Genomic DNA, 23,582 nt, shown 5'->3' with positions numbered 1-23,582 from the left:
CTCAGTTCCCAGCCTCCTTTGACTGCTCATGCAGCCAGTCAGAGCTGCCCAGATGGCTCCAGCCCAGCAGAGCCCTGGGGGAGCAGCCACCGGCACACAGCCCCAGATAGGTGGGTGGCTTGCTGAGGTGAGTCAGAGGCTGGAGTTGGCGCTCCCTCCCTGGACCCTGCTGTGCAGAGCTGGCCAGAGCCCCGCCAGCCCTTGCCCCTGCCCAAAAAAATTGAAGTCAAACCACACCTATGCCCAAGGGTTCTCACCTTGGCCCGGAGCCCCGAGTTCCCCCACCCCGGCTGGGCCCTGGAGTTGTTCTAGCATGTTGAGGGAGTCCTCAGAAAGAAAAAAGGTTGAGAACCCCAGCCCTAAGGTATATATCCCTACACAGCTCTCTACATGCCACAGCTGTGCCTTCAGTTTAGTGTCCCACTATCTCCCCATTGCCTGAGTCTTTTCCCACTGCAGTGGGGAGACAGTACACAAGTAGCTACACGCAACAGGCAGGCAGGCTGTGTTTACACTTATGTGTAGCTACACACAGAGAAAGGCTCCTGCAGGTCTACACTGCTGAAGTCTTTCCCTGTGACATGTAGCTACACATCACAGTGACAAGTGTGGACGCAGCCTGCCTCCCTGTGGCATGTAGCTACATGTGTAGTGTCTGTAGTCTACATGCACCTGTAACTGTAGAATAGCCTATGTTGCAGGAAAAATTCTCCCCTCCAATAAATATGCACATGTGTCTGTTGAGTCAGTAACAGACAGTAGCAAAACCAGCACTTCTTTAAAAAAAAAAGTGTACTTTCGCATGAATATTTTGCAACCTTTCAAAAAATTTTACCATAACAGTATCTCAGTTTATTGTTTTGAAAATACAATCACCATAAGCCTATACTGGGGCAATATTTACGGTAGATGAGGCACCGTATTAGCTAGAGCAATGCTGCAGAAAGCTACTGCACTGTTTGTTTAGAAAAGATGTTATAATCACATCTTCCTACCATTGTCTCTACTATATTTGTATTCAGATCTTTACATGGATTTATTATGGGTTGTTTTATGACAGCATATTTTTCCCTATTATGGTTATTGTGCTTAGGAACAGGATTCTAGTCCAAACCTGCTTAATTTAATTTTAATTGTTGCCAGGGCACATATTAGTACAATTTGTATTAAAACTGGGTTTGTAGATATCCATACCCATACTCCACTAATTCTGTCCTACAAGACCTGTATGCCTTATTAAAGAAGACTGTAAGCAAATATTAATTTATGATTTATACTTATATTTTAATATTTCATTTACTTAATTTATATTTTATCTTATATTTTCATGTAAAATGCTTTATAATTTATCTTAAAATATTATGCTAGATTGTGGTAGTCCTAAAGAAGGAGATGAATTCCCAGCAAATCCCTTTTAAATTTTACTGATGACCTAAAATACAGTAACAGTCTTTTCAATTGGATATAATACAAGATGAATTATTAGCCTGTATATATCATAAACATGTTCGTCCAGGAGGGGTATATTCCAGTACAGTGTGTTGTATCAAAGGACTTCATGAAATAAAATTCAGGAGAATGATAACTCTTATATCATAATAATTGTCCTCAAGAATATATGACATAGCAATGGAAATCTTTTTCTCATATTTTTCAGAGATAAATGAAAATACCAAGAAATAGAAGCTGCTACTATACAAAGAAAGAAAGAAAAAAGTATCTTCAGGGTTAATATCCTCCATCTGAGATCCATGAACAATTACACAGTTATTTTTCTATATCGAACTTTAAGGTTTGTTAATAATATGCTGCCTTTGCGGGACATAGAGATGCTAATGGTAAGAGGGCTATTTATTCACTATACTGAATAGAGGAGCTACAGAAACAATGGCTTCAAAGGTCTCATGTTTATATGTTCTGACAGTAGTTTGTTGGGCAAGTGCTCTTTGGTATTTAAGTATAACTCGTCCTACTTCTTCCTACACTGGCCACAGACACTTCAATACCATATCGATAGCCAGGAAAAATGTCTCCTTTGGTAATATAAGAACTCGACCTATAAATCCACATTCATTTGATTTCCTTATAAATGAGCCTAATAAGTGTGAGAAGAGCATCCCTTTCCTAGTCATTTTGATCAGCACGACTCACAAAGAATTTGATGCAAGACAAGCAATTCGAGAGACTTGGGGAGACGAAAACAACTTTAAAGGCATCAAAATTGCCACTCTCTTCCTTCTTGGGAAGAATGCAGATCCTGTATTAAATCAGATGGTAGAGCAAGAAAGTCAAATTTTTCATGACATTATTGTTGAGGACTTCATTGACTCTTATCATAACCTTACTCTTAAAACGTTAATGGGTATGAGGTGGGTGGCCACGTTTTGTCCAAAAGCAAAGTATGTTATGAAGACAGACAGTGATATTTTTGTAAATATGGATAACCTTATTTATAAACTGCTCAAACCCAACACCAAGCCAAGGAGAAGGTACTTTACTGGTTATGTCATCAATGGAGGACCAATAAGGGATGTCCGCAGTAAATGGTACATGCCCAGAGATTTGTATCCTGACAGTAATTATCCACCATTCTGTTCAGGCACTGGCTACATTTTTTCAGCTGATGTAGCAGAACTGATTTACAAAACCTCCCTCCATACCAGACTTCTTCATCTGGAAGATGTGTACGTGGGACTCTGTCTTCGGAAGCTTGGCATTCACCCTTTCCAAAACAGTGGCTTCAATCACTGGAAGATGGCCTACAGTTTGTGTAGATATCGCAGAGTGATCACAGTGCATCAAATAACTCCAGAAGAAATGCACAGAATCTGGAATGACATGTCAAGCAAGAAGCATCTCAGATGTTAAGATTTTTACAGATGTAAATACTTTTTTTTTTATTTGGGCAGAAAGGAATCGGATAATTTATAGGCAAATTAACTTGGAGGAGGGTTTTAATAACTGATTTTGCATTCTTGTCTTGACTCCTGGTTTGCACCCTTCAGACTCTATTCATAAAGACATTACGCAACTTACAGGGGCCAGCGTCAAATCTCAGAGTCATTGCTCCCTATAACAACATTAAAAAAAATAAGCTCTTGCACCTGTAGGTATAAGAACAGTAGTAGCTAACCAGAGCTGCATAACAATTCATGCCCATGCATCTGAGATGAGAGTCTGGCCCTAAAAAATGAAGAACCATGTTAACATCTTTATCTCATCCTCACAAGCTATAAGTGTCTTTTTTTAGGGCTCTATTCATAAATATACACACAAATATAAAAAATATACTAAATGTGTGTATTTACAGCTTGAGTGCTATCTTTGCACTGATTTTATACACCTGTATTGGCATGTACATTTTACTGCACAGTATGTGCAGTTTAAAAATCAGTTTATTACTGGCAGAAAGGCAGAATTTAAACAAGTGTGAATATAACAAGAAGTGGGCTGTAGTCCACAAAAGCTTATGCTCTAATAAATTTGTTAGTCTCTTAGGTGCCACAAGTACTCCTGTTCTTTTTGCGGATACAGACTAACACGGCTGCTACTCTGAAACCTGTCATTGAAAATCAAAATACAGTAGGTCTTAGAAACAACACAACCTGCCCAAAGATAAAATACATGCCCCAAAAAGGTGGCATTTATGTGGATTATATAATAAAACCACATAATTCCCCCTGACTAAAAGAGCCCTATCTAATATAATCGTACAATGAAATATAATTTGTGTGTGAAATACAAGACAAAGAAAATGTGTGCAACAAAAACTAAAAATCAACTCAAATGTGTATTCAGGATAAAGGTACTTAAAATACTTTAACATTTTCTTTTTAAAACAAGTGCAGCATATCTCCTTAGTACTACTTAGGACTCGTAGAGATATATACGCACTAACAGCAATACTATTTTGGTACAGTATTATTGGACTAGACAGTATTATCACCAATAGAATTTTCATAAATTAGTGTCTGCCATAGCAAATATGTAATTTTATTGAATAATGGAAAATATCAATAAAACAATCCTTTCCTACTGTCTTACTGACTAGAAGCAAGTTTACCATCTCCACATCACTCAGTATATCATTAAAATTAAACACAACATATGGTACTTAAAGCATTTTGCTTTCTTAGAGCTAAATTCTGCTTTTTACCGCAGTGCACCCATTACAGAAAATGTAATTACTCAAGATTTATACCAGTGTAGCAGAGGAGAATTTGGACAACACAAAAAATACTCAGTCAATTCTTTCTTGGGCAACAGAAGGAAAGTATAATAGCAGTTATGTGGATCTCTCAAGGGGAGAATAGATCCTCACAGCAAAATCAAGAATATTTAGAAGCAACACGTACATAAGCCAAATTCTAGTCTTTGTTTCATATATGGAGCTACCAGTGAAGTCATTATTAAACCAAGAAGTCACTGAGGCCCAATTCAGGAAAGCATCTCAACTCAGGACAGCCCTTAAGCACACACTTAACTTTAAGTATGGGATTGAAGTCAATGGGACTCAAGAACATTCTTAAACGTCAAATACATTCTTAAGTGCTTTCCTGAATCAGGGCCTGGGAGCTGGGCACACAGATCCCAGGGCAGAATTTGGTCTTCAGACTACAAAACATGTGACTACTTAATTTAAATTTTCCCCTCTAGGTACAAATGCATTTCCCCTTTAGGATTCCCTTTCCTTCCCTGGCCTTTTCCTATAGGGTGACCAGACGTCCCGATAAAATCGGGACCGTCCCAATATTTCGCTCCGCCGGCAGCACTGGTTTTTGTTTTGTTTTTTGCTCCGCTGGGCAGTCCTCGGCTTCTTTTTGCTCCGCAGGCAGCACCCCCCACACCCCTCAATGTGTCCCGATATTTTCTTCCTCTCAGCTGGTCACCCTATCTTCCTACAGCGTAACCTGCTTTCTCATGCTTGCTCTTCTCTACTCCTGTCTCAGGCCTGTGCATATAATGAGACGACAATAGATCCCAGAAGCACATCTCTCCAACCTTTATGAATACTAGTGGAGTGAGATTACTGAAAAATATTTTCTGTTTGAATCATTAAAGCAATGTGCTTTCACTGCCTTCACACAAGTGTGCTTTCAATTAATATTCTTGCAGGATGTTCACTGGAACAAACAGATTTAAACAAATAGTATAGAGTATTCATGGAAATTGAATTTTCACCTGGTAAACATGACAATTCTCACTCAAAATCTGATAGTAACAGACATCCTCATTCATCGAGGTGACCTAAATGTCCAATCAAAACAACTCAAATTTCAAATATTAATTATAGTTGGAGATGGTCAAAAAAATCCAAAAATAATTTTGTAAAAAAATTCAAAATGTTGAGCTTGTTTTTGTTTTGATGTGCTCAAAATGCAACTATTACGCATTCTTTGTAAAATATTCATCATTTTTCAAAATGGTTATCTAAAATGTTCATGTTCTGAAAAGTTATTTTAAGAAAGTGAACATTTCTATAACCATTTTGACAACACACAACATATTTTCTTAAAAAATTAAAGCAGCACAGCATTTTTCATAAAAACAAATTTGACAACTGACATTTTTTCACAAAAGAAAATCATTTTTGAAAAAGGCTATCTTTGCATGAAGAGTTTTGTCTGAAAAATTTCAGCCACAATACATTCCAAGAATTACTTGCTGAAATTATTCAGAAAATAATTTCAGCAAAAAGAATTCAAAAATATTGCTGCATGTTCACAGTTTGCAAACTGAAAGAGGCAAAATTCATCATAAAAGTTATAGCTATGGATTATTCAGCCATCACTGGTGTCCAGTGTTGTGTAAGTACAGAAGGATAGTTATGTCGTTCAGGATATCCATGGGGAAATAGTATGAAATTATTGATTCATTGTTTAAGTGAAATCTCTGATGTAATTTTGCCCTTAATATTATCTGTTGTTAATATCATGCCATAGGTGTACATAGCACTTTATAAACAAGTAAGCGAGCGTTCCTCCACCCAGGAGCTTACATGCTAGTGAAAAATCCTGCTCACCTTATTCACATAGCAGTATTATTGATTTCAAGGGAACTACTTGTATAAATCAGGTGAGGAGGATTTGGCCTTTAAACCACACTATATAGTGCAGTGAATGAAAACAATAGGTATTGAGCTTTACTTCAGAGTTAGAAGTGAAGCCATACAGTAGTTAGCCCAATAGCTGCTGCTAATTTATAACTGCAGTTGCATGCGTATCCTTAGAAAAAATCCAGAAATGTTGGCTATGAACACTGAATTTGCTACAATGAAATCAAGATATATCCGTCTCAGCTGCCCTTGATAAAGCTGTTCTTGCTTCCTGCCAAACTCAGAACTCTAAGAAAACAAAGTTCAACTGTTTGCACATATGCATTTTATATACACACACACACACATACACACACACACACACACACACACACACACACACACAGAGTGAACTTCATCCTTTCACACTCAAGCCCAACTATGTGCCAGTAACTAAATGGAGGGTGAAAGATGGAATTCACCCCCAGCTCATGGGTAAACCACAGACTGCAATGCAGTCTCTCCATAAACACTTACTGTAACTGTTCCAACCAATAAGCTGGAATAGCCTCTGCTGTATCTTCGCACACTGTGTGGGGATATTGGGCCCTGGATCCAAAAACTCATAAATCCTGTGAACTCACCTCCAGCCATTCACACTCTGCTCAGCCTATTCGGGGGAAGCAGAGAGACCACCCCTCTGTAGCCCATGAGGGTCACAGGGCTCCTATTCCCATCATCACAGGGCTTGAGCTTGGAGGGCCTTGAATTTCCTCCTTTATGAGCAAACTGCCTCAGACAGCCTAAAAATTGCATTAATGATTAGCAAGTACATCTTGAAAATACTATTTCCTGGTGTTTATAAATAAATAGTTTTTCAACAGAAATGTAAATATTCATCATGGAACTCGTACATATATTTTGAAGGCATTTTCTTCTGTATTCAGCTGTGTAGAGTCTGCTTGCAATGTAATATTCTGTTATGCATGGAGCCGGGTTAGGCATTATGTTTGTCCAGTGCTTCAAGAGCCTTAAGCATGTGTGCCCTAACTTTTGAATATACAAGACTTTTTTATGTCAGGTAAAATAAAACATGAACTAATTTTCTATTTTTATTAATTTTCTGATACTGTACTTCACTAGCTTTTTACGACCATGATATGGATTTAGTATTTTCTCATCACTCAAAAAATAGAATATGCAAACCATATCTGGAAAGGGATATGGCTGGTCCTAAAACCAGCACACTGTCCCTCTAACCCAAAAGAGTTTGTGTTGGACTAAATAAGGTTAAATAGCAACAAGCAATGTTTGCATTGGGCCCCCTTTAATCAAAACAAATATTTGTGTTAAAGGTGATTTTGTTTTGACAATTTAAGAGTGCTGGATTTTTAAATCACTTTAATCAAAATATGAATACAGTCATATTTGGTTTTGATTGAATTGTAGCTGAACAAAGCACATGGTACCAAGAAGCTGTGGGGGAAGAAGGGGAAGGGGAGGTGGGAAATGTCTCTTTTGGAGGAATTTTTCACTGTAGCTTTTCCTGTCAGATGACTTGGGAATTCTTCAATGAGTACTCAAGATTCATTTTCCATCTTTCCTAATATTTAGATTCAGTACAGATATTGATTCTTTATGGGGATATTTTTTAAAATATAGAAGGCAAGGGCAATTTATAAATGAAGGAAGTAATTAATTAGAAAAGCGTGTTGATAGCAACTGAACTTTAGGTGTATCATTATATATGAATGGCTGTATTTATGTATTTATTTGTTAAAATTGTATATATTGTTTTATCTACCGTAAGTGTCTGTAAAAGTGAATTCTTTCAAAGTATTATTTAGGGTTTTGTGGGGTTGCCAGTCAAGCTGCTAATCAAGATACTATTTTTTGTATAAATGTCAAATTAAAAAAAACCGAATAGACAAATGAAAAACTGACAGTGTCAATGTACAGTTCGCTGCTTCACCTCTCTCTTTCTCAACATGTAAACTATTATCAGAAAGCACCATGCTAATGTATAGGCATATCTGCCATGAGAAAGAGCATTGTGCTGTAAAAGATGATTTTTTTTTAAACATTGGGAAAAATAAACAAAAGGAGAAATTATTGTATTTGATCATCATTTCTGTATTGATTTCCTCAAGCTAATGTACACATTGTTCAAATGTACAATGGTTTTTGACCCTGAAGAGTCAATCTTAAAACAAACTTGACAAGAGCTGGGCTTTTTCAAAGGGGGCTATTGGGTGCCTAGCTCATTTTCAGCTCCTTTGACAATCCCAGCTAATGCTGTTAAGCAGCCACGCTATGCAGATCTGAGCTGAAGATGGGGTGCAGCCCAACTGCCCAAGTATGCTGCCTTAGCAAGGCACAGCTCCTCCAAGAGCTCTATGGTAAAGCACTTCTCTCTTTGGTGCTAGCCAACATTGCTATCCAGCGAGGAGTGTGAGAGGGGCCATGGCCCCACTGCTTCCCACAATCATTTGGACGGCTTGAACCTCAGAGATTCTAGGAAGGACTACAAATGTCACTGGCCCCTAGATGGAGTGGAGAGAGTCTCCTTGTGACATTGTCCCTTTTACACCAATACAAGAGCTAGTTGCAGTCACAATTTGGATCCAATTTATGCCAGAGCCAAATACAATCTCAATGAACTTGGAGAAAACGAACCCATACTGAAGCAGCTAGGAATTTGTAAAGGAATGTATTGAAATAGAGGGAAAGTGGAGTCTCCTGTGTATCTGAATACTATTTGACCCTCTATGACAGAGGCATGTCAGACAACAGCTCTGTAGGCTTCCTAGAGACTCAACCAATCAACAGTCAATAAACTGGGTTATCCTTTGCTTCAAAGAAGCACAGTCTGAACAGTCCCAGATTATTGAACTTTGGTTTCAGGCCTTCAGTAACCTTTGGCTTCAGTAACCCAAAGTTCCTTCTAGTCCCAGAAATTAAGGGAGAGGTTCTTTCACCCCCTCCTAGGAGAAACTCTTGCTTTCACAAATCAGAAGTGTATTGTTACTTGTGTCATCAGTTTCAGCAACTGTCGACCTCTCCTTAGACACTCTAATTCAGACACAGCATCGTCAGGCCCCCTGGAAGTGTCTCTAAGGGTATGTCTACACTACCTGCCGGATTGGCGGGCAGCAATCGATCCAGCGGGGGGTCGATTTATCGTGTCTAGTCTAGACACGATAAATCTACCCCCCGAGCACTCTCCCGTCGACTCCTGTACTCCACCGTCGCGAGAGGCGCAGGCAGAGTCGACGGGAGAACAACAGCAGTCAACTCACCACAGTGAAGACACCACAGTAAGTCAATCTAAGTACGTTGACTTCAGCTACGTTATTGACGTAGCTGAAGTTGCGTAACTTAGATCGATCCCCCCCCCCCCCCCCCCCATAGTGTAGACCAGGCCTAAGTGGCCTCAGCAACATCTGCACCTTAAAAGGGATAAAGCAACTGACAGTTTCATGTTTTAGAAACATCTTATCTTACTGTCACAGATTTCTCCTGTTTTTACAACAGCAGCCTAAATCTAATTGTACCCATTACACTGCATGTAATTAATGTACATCTTAAAATGTATGAATATTAGTACTAGCAGGGTGGGTTTCATATAGCTTGATTATCTCAATTACAAGCATTCTATTTTCTCATTTACTTAATTGGTTGTCATAGATTTCCAAATGAATTCCCACTGCTGTAAGAGAAACCAATATATTAAAAAAGTGCTGAAACTTGCCTATTGAGCAATGTACCAGAGAAGATCCATATGGCATAAAACATTGTCCTGAATAATATCTGCTTACCTTTCTCTTGTTAAAAATATGAATTTATGAAAAGAGGCATCTAGAGAAGAATAAATAAGTCTTATTGATTCAACTGTATCTATAATCAAGTCAGCTCCACTGTCTCTAGTGGATGTGCCTAGTCCACAAGAAAAAAAAATTCCATTTAGTTTTCTTTATAAAATCTCTTAGTTCTGTGCAGTATGTTGGCTCTATGTTGTGGCTCTTGCAATGACCTCAGCCATCTCCTGGAGGGGCCCAAGAATGAAATGCGATTTATTCTCCAGGGGAGGTTTATTCTCGAGTTTTTTCTCAGCAGAGCCAGTGTTACATGTGTTCTTGTACAGAATTATGAGTAGTGGTTTTGTGAAGAAGATTGTCCTTAACTAGGGAACGAGTTAAAAATCACCAATTTGAGGTGAGCAAACCCCATACAGCACATCCCTTTGTGGGTTATGTATCTCAGATGACCAGAAATTGCAGTTTTGTTTTACTAGATAAGGCCAGAAGGGATCATTAAGATCATCTAGTCTGAGCTAAGTATTGCTTTCTTTAACCCCTTGGAAACTATGGTAGTATTATGAGCTGTGTTGAACCTTGTTATGGAGTGAGTTAAATCCTCGCTGAAACTGATGTGTGAGCATGCCCTTTATTTAAGATACCTGGAGGAGACAGCTAAGGGGCCACACCTAAAACAAGGCTGAATAGAGTCTGCCCAGAAACTAGCACCATGTGGGTGGAGGGTTCCACTGGGTATTGTTCTGACCAGGTTTGAATGTGTCTGTGGGTGTGGAAAAGGCTAATGTTGAGGTGGGGAGGAGAAGGGGACAGACAAAGAAAGAAAGAAAGAAAGAAAGAAAGAAAGAAAGAAAGAAAGAAAGAAAGAAAGAAAGAAAGAAAGAAAGAAAGCAGCAGCCTATAAGGACATTGTGACCTTGATAAATCTAGAGGAAAGAGCTGAGTCTGCTGCTGACTAAGGAGGTTTAGGGCTGTAAGTAACTAAAGCAAAAAATAATAATAATAATAATAAGTTACACCTAGCAGGGGAAATTAAAGGCAATAAGAAGAGGTTTTTTTAAAATACACTAGGAACAAGAGAAGACAAAGGGAGGTGCAGGTACTCAGCAGGGAAGAACTAATGACTGATGACATCAAGAAGGCTGAGGTTTTTAATGCCTATTTTGCTTCAGTTTTCACTACAAAGTTTAATGGTGACCAAATAATCAGCCCAATTAATATTAACAATAGGAAGGACAAGCCAAAATAGAGAAAGAACAGGTTAAAGAATATTTAGATAAGTTAGACGTATTCACGTTGGCAGGGCCTGATGAAATTTATCCTAGGGTACTTGAGGAACTAGCTGAAGCAATCTTTGAGAACTCATGGAGGACAGGTGAAGTCCTAAAGGACAGGTGAAGGGCAAACATAGTACCTGTCTTTAAAAAGGGGAACAAAGATGACACAGTGAATTATAGACCAGTCAGTCTAATTTTGATACCTGGAAAGATACCGGAACAAATGATTAAACAATCAGTTTGTAAGCATCTAGAGTATAATAGGGTTATAAGGAACAGCCAGCATGGATTTGTCAAGAACAAATCATGACAATCCAATCTAATTTCCTTCTGTGATAAGACTACTGGCCTAATGGATAGGGGCGAAGCTGTAGAAATAACATATTAGAAATGATATATCTTGATTTTAGTAAGGCTTTTGGCACATTTCCACATGGCAGTCTCATAAGCCAACTAGGGAAATGGGGTCTAGAAAGAAATCGCTATAAAATGGGTGCAAAACTGAATGGAAGACCATACTCACAGAATAGTTAGATGGTTAGGTATGAAACTGGAAGGATGTATCTAGTGGAGTCCCACAGGGGTCAGTCCTGGGTCCTGTACTATTCAATATTTTAATAATGGAGTGGGGAGTATGCTTATAACATTTGCAGATAACATAGCTGGGAGAGGTTGCAAGCACTTTGGATGACAGGATTAGAATTCAAAACTACCCTGGAAAATGTAAAAAAAAAAAGGGAATAAATTTGAGGGAGTCCAGAGTAGAGCAACAAAAATGATAAAAGGTTTAGAAACATGACCTAAGAGAAAGAATTTTAAAAACTGGTCATGTTCGGCCTTGAGGAAAGAAGACTGAGGGGCATCTAATAACAGACTTCAAATATGTTAAGGGCTGTGTCAGAATCCTGATAAGGTCAGTCAGGGTCAAACCTGAGGCTGAGAGTAGTGGAGGAGTTAATAGTCAATATCAGGCCAGCTTGGATAGCAAGGAGCAGACTTTGTCAGGTTTCAGGGTCCAGGTCAGGAAGCAAGGTCCAAATAAAGCCAAAGTCAAAGCCAGGAGTTCAAGAGCAGGAACGGTCTTGGCAGATACAGGAGAGCCACACTGTTGCTCAGACGCTTCCTTTGGACTTATACCAGGCAGGAGACATGGGGAGGCTGCCAGTCAGACACCTTTAGGCGGAACTTCCCATGGTCTGTGTCCATGTTGGGTCCTGGGTAGCAAGCAAAAAAGAGGACGGGAGGAGCCCCGCCCTAGCCCCGCCCCTGCCCCTCCCACTTCCCGCCCCCCCAGAACCCCCAACTCTCCCCCCGTTCCTTGTCCCCTGACTGCCCCCTCCTGGGACCCCTGCCCCTAACTGCCCCCCAGGACTCCACTCCCTATCTAAGCCTCCCTGCCTCTTGTCCCCTGACTGCCCCAACCCTTATCCACACCCCCACCCCCAGACAGACCCCTGGGACTCCCACGCCCCATCCAACCACTCCCCACCCCCTGACAGCCCCCCCCCAGAACTCCCAACCCATCTAAACCCCTCTGCTCCCTGTCCCCTGACTGCTCCAATCCATCTCCGCACTCCTGCCCCCTGACAGCCCCCCCGAGAACTCCCAACCCATCTAAACCCCTCTGCTCCCTGTCCCCTGACTGCTCCGATCCCTCTCCCCACTCCTGCCCCCTGACAGCCCCCCCCAGAACTCCCAGCTCCCCACCCCCCCGCTCCTTGTCCCCTGACTGCCCGCTCCTAACTGCCCTCCAGAACCCCACCCCCTACCTAAGACTCCCTGTTCCTTGTCCCCTAACTGCCCCCTCCTAAGACCCCCCCCAACTGCCCCCCAGGACCCTACCCCCTACCTGTACCCTGACTGCCCAAAACTTTCTCCACTCCCCCCAAAAAGCCCCTCCCCGTTTCTTGACTGCCCCCTCCAGAACCTCCCTGGCCCTCTTACCCTGCTGCTCAGAACAGGGTGTTGGCCTCTGTGCGAGCCGAGCCGGACACATGGCTGCGCTCCCCAGCACAACAAAACCCGGTCCCTGGCCCTGCACAGCGCTGCTGGACCGGGCTGCAGGGGAGAGCTGCCGGCTCAGAATGCAGGGCGGATCCGGCTCCTCTACAGCTGCTCCAGAGTCCAGCCTGGGACTTTCCTGCAGCCCTCCCAGCTGCTCGCTCTGCTCTGCCGGGGGAGGGGGGGAATCCCGGACATTTTGAGTGTTTTACAAATTCCCCCCGGACGCTATTTTTAGAACAAAAAGGAGGACATGTCCGGGTAAATCCGGACGAATGGTAACCCTAGTTGCTGGGTGGCAGCACGGAGGTGTTTTCTTCCTGGTAGTTCTACAGGCTTGGGAATGAGACTCATAGGGCCATTATAAAAAGGCTGGTAATCAATTGTTCTCCATGTCCACTAAAGGTAGAGCAAGAAGTAATGGACTTAATCTGCAGCAAGGGAGATTTATATTAGATATTAGAAAAAAAATTCAAAATAAAAGAGTAGTTCTAGTAGTAGGTCTAGGCTTCCAAGGAAGGTTGTGGAATCCCCATCATTGGGGGGTTTTAAGAACAGGTTGGACAAACACCTGTCAGGGGTGGTCTAGGTATACTTGGGCCTGCACCAGGGCAGCAGGCTGGACTTGATGACTTCTCAAGGTCCCTTCCAGCCCCGCATATTTGATTCTATGATCCCCTGTTTTTTTGGTTCCTTCATGGACTTGTACACTCCTTGTAAATAAACAAGATTGCATCAAAGAAAATACCAGGCTCCATCATTAATTTCTACTCCCAATTGGAACATCCCCAGGGGCCTGAAATTTGACTAGCTGGTCAGGTTCAAAATAGGTAAGAGTAACCAAGTCCCCTGATGCATATCATCTGGTAATTCCTTTATTTCCAGGGTAAAAAGCAGTCTCTCTAGCCAGGTCAAGACTGTTAAATGCCATGCAGGGAAGTGCTAGCAAGCAAGCAGCATAAGATTATATCGTGTGGCACCATCTTCTGGCACTAGCAGGGGGTTTAGGTAAATGGGAGAAGACTAAATGACTGACAGCAGGTATGCTCTACCGTCCCTGTGTACTAACCAGTGTGTCATTGCCTTTGCTGTCACGTCACCTCATGCTTGTCACGGTTCAGTTAGGAGAACATTTTTAAAAGGAGAGTGTGCAAATGAGAAGGAGAAGAACAGGGAAAGACACAAGGAAGCTGGCAGATCTTAAAATGTCTGATTATTTATTCAGCCACAAAATCCCTCTCCACCTCTAAAACCTATCTCAAAACACCTCTCTGTTGCAAGGCTTTTCAGGGTTTGCATGATTTTGTTCACATATTCTTAAAGACAACTCAATTAAAACCTATTGAACGAAATTATGGTCTGCAGCCACTGTACTTTATCTGGTATGTTGGAGATAATGTTTGGACAGAACAATAAGAGCTGAATTCAGAACCGGGTTAGGCAGCTGCAATTCCCATCAATTTCAGTGGGACTCATATCTGTTGATTCCCTGTATCTAATTTCAGCCCTGCTCCTGCTCCCCATAAAGTCAACAGGAGCTTGGTCAGGTTCTTGGGTTGCAAGGCCCCTTGTGGCAGAGACCACCTCTTATTCTATATACGATACAGCACTTAACAAGTAACAAATAACTGTTTGATATTAAGAATACCAGAGGGGAAAGTCAAGTACATAGAAATCTGTACACTCCAGTTTGAATCAAACATGTTCACTATATAGATACGTAATTCCAAGGCCAGAAGGGATCAATGTGATCATCTAGTTTGGCTTTCTGTATAACACAGGCCATAGAACTTCCCCAAGATAATTCCTAGAGAACATCTTTCAGAAAAACAGCCAACCTTGATTTAAAAATTGTCAGTGATGGAGAACCCACCACAAATCTGAGTAAATGACTGGTTATTTTCTCTCACCATTAAAAATGTACATCTTATTTCCAGTCTGAATTTATCTATCTTCAACTTCCAGTTATTAGATCATGTTATACCTTTCTCTGCTAAACTGAAGAGTCCATTATTAAATGTGTGTCCCCCATGTAGATACTTATAGACTGTAATCAAGTCACCGTGAGCCTTCTTTTTGTTAAGCTAAATAGATCGAGCTCTTTGAATCTGTCACTATAAGCCATGTTTTCTAATCCTTTAATCATTCGCATGGCTCTTCTCTGAACCCTCTCCAGTGTATCAACATCCTTATTGAATTGTGGGCACCAGAACTGGACACAGTATTCCAGCAGTGGCTGCACCAGTGCCAAATACAGAGGTAAAATAACCTCTTTGCTCCTACTCAAGATTCCCGTTTATACATCCCAGGATTGCATTGACTCTTTTGGCCACAGTATCACAGTGGGAGCTCATGTTCAGCTGATTATCCACCATAACCCCTCCAAATCTTTTTCAGAGTCACTGCTTCCCAAGATAGAGTGCTCCATTCTGTAAGTTTGGCCTTTGTTCCTAGGTTTATATATTTACATTTAGCTGTATTAAAATGCATAGTGTGTGTTTGAGCTCAATTTATCAAGCACTCCAGATTGCTCTAAATCAGTGACATGTCCTTTTCATTATTTATCACTCCCACAATTTGTGTGTCATCTGCAAATTTTATCAGTGACTATTTTAGGTTTCCTTCCAGGTCACTGATAAAAATATAAAATAGCATAGGGACAAGAACCAATCCCTGTTGGACCTGAATGAAAACATACATGCTTGATGATGAGTCCCCATTTACAATCACATTTTGAGATCCATCAGTTAGCCAGTTTTTAATCCATTAAATGTGTGCTCTGTTAGTTTTACATTTTTCTAGTTTTTAATCAAAATGTCATGCAGTACCAAGTCAAATGCCTTACAGAAATCTAAATATATTACATCAACAGTACTACCTTTATCTACCAACCTTTTAATCCCATAGAACAAAGATATCAAAAGAGTTTGATATAATTTATTTTCCATAAACCCATGTTGATTTGCATTAATTAAATTACCCTCCTATAATACTTTATTAATCAAGTCTTGTATGAGCGGTTCCATTATTTTGCCCAGGATCCAAGTCAGACTGACAGGTCTATAATTACCTGGGTCATCAAGTAAAGTAGAATATGGATATCTATGAGTTCACCGTCTGTACTGGGTATTGTGTACTGAGAGGCATAGTATAATACATTTCCTCTTGACAGGAGGGGTTATATAAAGAGGTATCTATCCACCACCTTCTGGCTCCCTGGGAACTCAGGGACTTGCTGCTTTCTGTTCATTGAAACCCTATCTGGCAGCGAAACAAACACATGCCTATCTAATCACAGCAGATGTCCCAAATTTCACCGCCTATCTAATCACAGCAGATGTCCCAAATTTCACCTTTTCTAGTTGTACAAACTTCTTTCTAATTTCTCACTCTGCTTTTATTTATGCAGTTCTTGCACTGAAAAAATAAAAGTGGTGGCACAAAGATAATTCTCCATGTCTCCTAAACTTCAATTATCTGGAAGATTTTTTGCCCCAATGATCAGCAAAATGCGAAGTAAATTTCCCTTCCTTCTTGACCTTTCTATACAGAGAAATATATCAAATTAACCGTGGTGTAACAGGGCTTACCCAATCTGGCTTCAGGCCATGCCACTTCCTCAGTTTACCTTCTGTCATGCATCAAACAACCCACCACACAACTGGTGTTTTCACAATACTGCTCCCTCCTGGGTGCGTTTATTACCATAAAATAACACTCAAAACCTTCCAGCCCTTTTCTCCCAACTCAACTTAATTTTGTAAGTTTATAATGGCCTCCGGTATCAATGCCACCTCCCTCCAGGCTTGCATTCCTATGCGGCCATCATAGCTGGGCTTCTCACCCAGCACATTCCTGTTGCATGCAAGTCCCTCAGCAGAGGCTTATCCCTCAACAGTTCCAGCTACTTGCAGGTCTTTCTCTTTCTCTCCCAGGCCTTCGGCCTAGGAGTCGTGGAGAACTGCCACCATCCCACTTCCTAGCAGGCCTGATTTTGTCCCTTAACTACCTGTTCTTAAGAGGACCATGCCTTGGAACAAGTGTTGGCTCACCTGGGGCCCCCACCACCCTTAAAAGAGATGGACCACCCTGTTACCCACAAGAATGAACACAGAGCTACTCAGGTTAGAGTTGTGTGCCTTCTCTTTTTCTCCATTTCTGTATCCATCTCTCTTCTTCCGTTTCCTACTTTCATTCTCTCTCATTTTTAACATGTATCTGTCCTGTCTATTGTTTCATTTTCACTTTTACAGTGTTCCAGCTCCTGTGACTTCTTTGCAAGTCACACAAGTTTGGCTGAGACCAGAGAAAGTCTCACAATGAGGCCTGAAGCTCCAGCCCGCTCCCAAAATTCAACCCTGCCTGGGGGAAAACCCAAGCTGATTGACTGCCTTACCCACAACCCCACCTCCTGGGGAAGAGCAGCCAAATATGGCTGCTGCGGGAATCAGACTGTGTTCTTTCCCTGAGCAGACACCATTCTTGTATGATGGGAGGACAGTGCAGGGAGCAGAAAGAGCCCAGCTGCTCAAGGTGACCCACTCCCTCCTCCCACATGAGCAGAAAGAGACCAGCATAAGGGACAACTCCACTCCCTCCATCCCTCCCATGAGCAACAGGACAGCTCCTCTGCTCCTTCCCCTTCCTCTCCCTCCCTGCAGTACCTGGCCTGGGAAGGGTGGGCAAAGAGCCCCTCGAGCTGCCCCTCCAGCCTGGAAGATGGAGAAGGGGACCCTGCTGCAGTCCCCCTCATAGACTGGGTGGGTGATGAAGAACACCAGGAGCTGTAGAAGGAGTAGAGGTGAGACTGTGGGGGCAGAACTGATGTGGGGGCTGGGTCGGGTCAGAATCAAATGCTAGGCAGGAGATGGGCAGATGTGGGGTGAGAGCTCCTTCAGCAGGACCAAAATCACCTTAATAAATTTGGAAGCATTGGCAACATTAATTCTCTCTCTCACACACACACACACAAACACACACACACGTCAGAAAGACAGCTAAAATCCTGTGAAAATAAAGTGCTGAGATGAATTTGGGAGTCAGTAAGGGAGAACATGTGGAGACGATCTAATAGGGAACCGTGGGAGGTCTATGGGTAAACCAAGTATAGTAATTGTAGTGAAATCCCCATGACTCCAGTGGGTCAGGCATGCAGTTAGAATCAGAGAAGAGACTGCAGCTAAGCATCTCTTGCAAAGTCAGCCTTGTGGTGTCCAATCTCATGGCTGACCAAGAAGATGGAGGGATAATGTTGAGCAAGACCTAAAAGCTCTTAATGTGAATTACTGTGTGAATGAGAAAAATACACTGTGTGGACGGAAAGAGTGGCCAAGGACCTCCCTGGGTCTGTACAGATATAGTACAGATGGGGGGCAGGGAGTTGGAGAGCAGAGGAAATTCAAGAACCAAAAGACAGCCCAAAACCACAATATCATCTTTAAAAAAAAAACAACCACCAAAGAACACACCATGATTTTTTGGCAAGTCTCATGATTTTGGGGGTTCTGGCTCATGACTTTTGAATCTTTGCCTTGATTTGCTTCCATCTCTTTTTTGTCCTTTCCTTCATTTCCTTCCATCTTCACCCTTGTCGAATACTGTCTCTTCTAGCTGGCTAACATCCTTTCTATTTATCTAGGTGATTCCATAGCTCCCCATCACAGTGGAACCTGAACACCTTATAAACATGAATTAATTTATCCTCACACTGTCCCCATGAAGGCAGAAGTGTTATTGTCCCTATTTTGCAGATGGAGACTCAGTCCATCTCCTGAAGAATTTACAAGTTAGGGCCCAGATCCTGCCTGGTGCCCAGCAGAGTGAATTCAAGGAATCTTAGTGTCATAACTATAAAGGGAAGGGTAATAGCTGTCCTGTGTACAGTACTATAAATCCCTCCTGGCCAGAGACTCCAAAATCCTTTTCCCTGTAAAGGGTTAAGAAGCTCAGGTAACCTGGCTGGCATCTGACCTAAAGGACCAATAAGGGGACAAGATACTTTCAAATCTTGGGGGGGGAAGGCTTTTGTTTGTGTTCTTTGTTTGGGAGTGTGTTCGTTCTCGGGACTGAGAGGGACCAGACATCAATCCAGGTTCTCCACATCTTTCTAAACAAGTCTCTCCTATTTCAAACTTGTAAGTAAATAGCCAGGCAAGGCGTGTTAGTTTTCCTTTGTTTTCTCAACTTGTAAATGTACCTTTTACTAGAGTGTTTATCTTTGTTTGCTGTACTTTGAACCTGAGACTAGAGGGGAGTCCTCTGAGCTCTTTAAGTTTGATTACCCTGTAAGGTTAATTTCCATACTGATTTTACAGAGATGATTTTTACCTTTTTCTTTAATTAAAAGCCTTCTTTTTAAGAACCTGATTGATTTTTCCTTGTTTTAGATCCAAAGGGGTTTGGATCTTGATTCACCAGGAGTTGGTGGGAGGAAGGAGGGGGAATGGTTAATTTCCCCTTGTTTTAAGATCCAAGGGGTTTGGATTTGTTTTCACCAGGGATTTGGTGAAGGTTTTTCAAGGTTTCCCAGGAAGGGAATCCCTTGAAATGGTGGCAGCCGAACCAGAGCTAAGCTGGTAGTTAAGCTTAGAAGTTTTCATGCAGGCCCCTACATTTGTACCCTAAAGTTCAAAGTGGGGATCCAGCCTTGACACTTAGCATGGTTGTAGCTGCCCACCCAATACAGGATCAGGGTCCAGGTTCCATACAGTACATTTTCTTTTGCTTTGTCCAATCTAATTTTAAAAGCATCACATGATGGGCTTTCATCACCTCTCTGGGGAGATTATTCCACAGCCTGATAGCTTCCACTATCAGGAAGTTTTTACTGATAGTCAGTCGGAACTTTACATTTCTTCATTTTCTTCTCGTTATTTCTGTCCAATTGCCTTGCATCACTGTAAATAATTACTTACATTCAATTCCATTCAGACCCTTCAGAACACACAGCTTGTTATCCTTTTAGCCAGATTAGAAATATCTTTCTTCATAAATCATTTCAGCATTTTAATCTTTTTAGCTTCTGTTCTCTGAATTGTCTCCAGTTTGTCAATATCCTGGTAATAGCAAGGTACCCAGAACTGAACTAATATCACAGACACAGTTGCACCAGGGCTGTGCAGAGTGTGACTGTTATCTCCCTGTTGTGCCTTTGTTTATGCAATCCAAAATCCCTTTGACATTTTTTGCTGCCATATCAAATTAAAACTCATGTCTAATCCTCTGTCTAGAATCACCCCTACTACTCTCTCAGCATTACTGCGTTCCAGGTAATTAAGTATCTGGTGTTTGGATTGTTTGCCACAGATATAGTATTTATTTTAATTAATTACATTTCATCCATAGTTATAATTTGGATACATTAAAAAATTAAAATGAATGACTGCCAACAATTGACACAAATCAAAGTCACTCCACCCTCACTAAGCATCAGGCAGGTAGCTTTCATCCCTCCCCTGGGCAGCTGAAAAGCAAAAAGGCTGCAGAATCTGCTTTCACGTAGAAGGAAACAAAGCATGACATCTCTCAATCTCCCCTAGCAGACGCTCATACATGGTGAACAAGAGGGGAATCTTGGAGGACACCACATCAAGAACTCTTGAGGAGATGAGCATTTGTTCATCACAGCCCTTTGGGTTTTCCCCTCAAAGGGTGTGAACAGGAGTGGCTAACGGGGGAGTTTTGCAAGGGAGTTTAGAGCGGGAGTGTGACAGGGGGCTAGATACACTTAACAGCCTATAAAGCCAAAAACACCCTCTGATAAAAATGAAACATCAACAAAGGAACAAGCTGCAGGAGTAAAAAGTAAAAGAAAAACCACAGAGTGGGGGCTACCAGTTTATTGCACCCAATGCAGCATGTATGATTACCTGCCCTATGGGCAGGTGGCGTATGTGTGCATTCGGTGCAAGGATCTCCTGACCCTCAGAGACCCTGTACAGGCTTTGGAGACCAGAGTGGCTGAACTGGAGGAGCTAAGGGAGAAAGGTACATAGATGACACTTTTCTGGACACAGTAGAATGGTAACACCCCTGGACTGACAGGGTCTCTGAGGATGAAAATCTCAGGGAGGAGAACATCCAACTGGAACAGAGGGAAATGATCTCATAGTTGGGATCCTCTGTCCAGATGATGTCATGGTATCCTCTCGCATGGAGGATAACGCCCCAGGGGAGGGAACTCCAGTTATTAGGAAGAGACATGTAATAGTTATGGGGGATTCGATCATTAGAAATATAGATAGCTGGGTTTGTGGTGACCAGGAGAGCCGCATGGTGACTTGCCTGCCTGGTGCGAAGGTTGCGGATCTCTCGAGACATATAGATAGATGTTTCTTGCCGCCCCAAGCAAAAAAAATTTTGGCTGCCCCCCACCCCCAGCCCTGGGCTCTCCACCTCCCACCAGTGCCCGCCCCCACCCACACCCCCTGCCGCCCCAGCGCTGGGCTCTCTCTCCACCTCCCACCTGCACCCCCTGCCGCGGGCTCCCCCCCCAAACGTGACCACCTCATTCACCACAGCAATCCCCGTTTACACTTGGCAGTGGGAATCAAACCGCTTCTCCTATTTTATTTCACTTTAGTATAAATCTCACCCCTCCCATCCCCCGCAACCCCATCTTTAGTACTCCAAATGCACATGGAAGGCATAGGGACTAACCCTCAAACCTTGTACCTGGAAAGGGATGGGGATCTAGGAAAGAGGGTTCAGGCAGAGGAGTGGGTGTGGGGGAGCTTGGGGGCTGTATACTGGCAGAGAAGTGGGGTGTGATGTACTCGCGGAGGAGGAGAAGGGGTATCAGGAGGGTTGCGGGAGAAGAGGTGCAGGGGAAGGGGGAATGTGGGAGGAGAGGGCTGGGGAAGGGTACAAGAGGAGAGGTGCAGGTGAAGGGACAGTACAAGGGGAAGGGGTTTGGCGAAGGAGAGATGGGGGGAGGTACAAGTGAAGAGGCTGCGAGCGGGATGGGGGGTGCAAGGGCTGAGGGGGCAGGCGCTGACAGCTGCTTCCCCAGCCCCGTGCAGGCAGAGCCGAGAGGATGGACACTGACCCCCAGGTGCCCGAGCCGCGGGGGTCCCCCAGAGGGGCAGTATCCCCCCGCTGCCTTGCTCAAAGCTGGGCTTTGCCTTTCCCCACCCCCAACAGCTGCCCAACCACTTGCCCCATCAGCGCACGAGCTGGGATCCGCGCCCCCTGCCCAGCCCAGCGGCGCCCTGCACAGCCCACTTGGGCGGGGAAACGTCGTGCCGCCCTGGGGAGACTCAGAGCAGCAGCAGTGGCAGTAGCGGTGGCGGCAGCAGGACCCTTCCTCCCTCCCTGCATCCCGGGCCCCGCTTCCCTCCCTCCCCGGCGAAACACTTCTCTGCAGAAGGCTACAATGTTGAAGGAGAAATCTGCACCATATAACTACTGTTTGCATTGTTGTAGCCATGTTGGTCCAAGATAGTGCAACAAGGTGGGTGAGGTGATATCTTATTGGACCAACTTCTGTTGGTGAAAGAGACAAGCTTTCAATCTACATAAAGCTCTTCTTCGGGTTTCTGTATAACTATTGGTATGTATTTTCTATATGGACTATATTTAATGCATTTCTGACATTTATAGGTGCAGGAACAACTGCCAATAGTTACATCATTGTTGTAAAAAGCAACAGAGGGTCCTGTGGCACCTTTAAGACTCACAGAAGTATTGGGAGCATAAGCTTTCGTGGGTAAGAACCTCACTTCTTCAGACTGTGGGTTCTTACCCACGAAAGCTTATGCTCCCAATACTTCTGTGAGTCTTAAAGGTGCCACAGGACCCTCTGTTGCTTTTTACAGATTCAGACTAACACGGCTACCCCTCTGATACTTGACATCATTGTTGTAGACTTTGTTAGCGAATTACTGGTTCAGTGAAGCCATGTCAAAGGTTTGCTACACCCACAGGTCTTTCTGTATATGGTCAAGCATTGCTTCCAATCATCTAAAAGAAACATACTCATGAAAAAAAAAAGTTCAGTGTTTCGAATCTGTAAAGAAAGTTTAAATTTACTGTTCAAAGAAGAATAGAAGTATAAGATTGGTTTTTAAAGTGTTTATTTTTTCTCTTTTAGCCATACTTTAGCTTTTGATCCTTTTAATATTGGCAGAACTATCAGCTAAGCAAGACTGTGGTGTGCAGTATATAATCAGCCATCGATCCAACTGGTTAATATTAATATACAATTTGCGACTTCTTCAATGGATGTATACATTTCTACCACCACCACCTGCTAATTCCACCCTTTGCTGTTTTGCTGTTTGTTTACTCCAGTTGAGTTGATGGCCCTCTGCAACATGTTGCAGATGGCAAACATTGTGAGATTATGTTGTATATCTCAGGATCCATTTGTAGACATACTTCCAAAGCACTATTTTATTCTAACCAATTACAGCACATCTCAGAGTTACAAGTTCAGCTGATGCCATGGCTGCTTCA

The 23,582-nt window shown here is 42.5% G+C and overlaps 2 protein-coding genes across 5 annotated transcripts in view; both read left to right on the top strand.

The window, feature by feature from the left end:
• LOC128845301 (beta-1,3-galactosyltransferase 1) overlaps positions 1 to 23,582 on the top strand; it is a 372,678-nt gene that overhangs the window by 334,018 nt on the left and 15,078 nt on the right. For 2 of the 4 annotated variants that reach the window (XM_054043777.1, XM_054043778.1), the window contains one exon: positions 1,658 to 8,156. The exons of the other annotated variants lie outside the window; for them this stretch is intronic. In XM_054043777.1, the coding sequence (XP_053899752.1) occupies positions 1,888 to 2,868 (981 nt within the window). In that variant the 5' untranslated portion in view covers positions 1,658 to 1,887 and the 3' untranslated portion in view covers positions 2,869 to 8,156. Of the gene's footprint in view, positions 1 to 1,657; positions 8,157 to 23,582 lie in introns of those variants that run through there. 4 annotated transcript variants of the gene reach the window in all.
• LOC128845254 (beta-1,3-galactosyltransferase 1) lies at positions 1,888 to 2,868 on the top strand. Its single transcript, XM_054043653.1, has one exon. The coding sequence runs from the start codon at positions 1,888 to 1,890 to the stop codon at positions 2,866 to 2,868; it is 981 nt and encodes a 326-aa protein (XP_053899628.1).

The sequence above is a fragment of the Malaclemys terrapin genome, chromosome 11 (genome assembly GCF_027887155.1).
Source record: "Malaclemys terrapin pileata isolate rMalTer1 chromosome 11, rMalTer1.hap1, whole genome shotgun sequence".
Classification (NCBI taxonomy): domain Eukaryota; kingdom Metazoa; phylum Chordata; order Testudines; family Emydidae; genus Malaclemys; species Malaclemys terrapin.
This window is presented reverse-complemented; position numbering and strand designations above follow the sequence as displayed.

Excerpts from the sequence above, each read along its gene's own strand:
- LOC128845254 (XM_054043653.1), top strand. The coding sequence starts at position 1,888 with ATGGCTTCAAAGGTCTCATGTTTATATGTTCTGACAGTAGTTTGTTGG.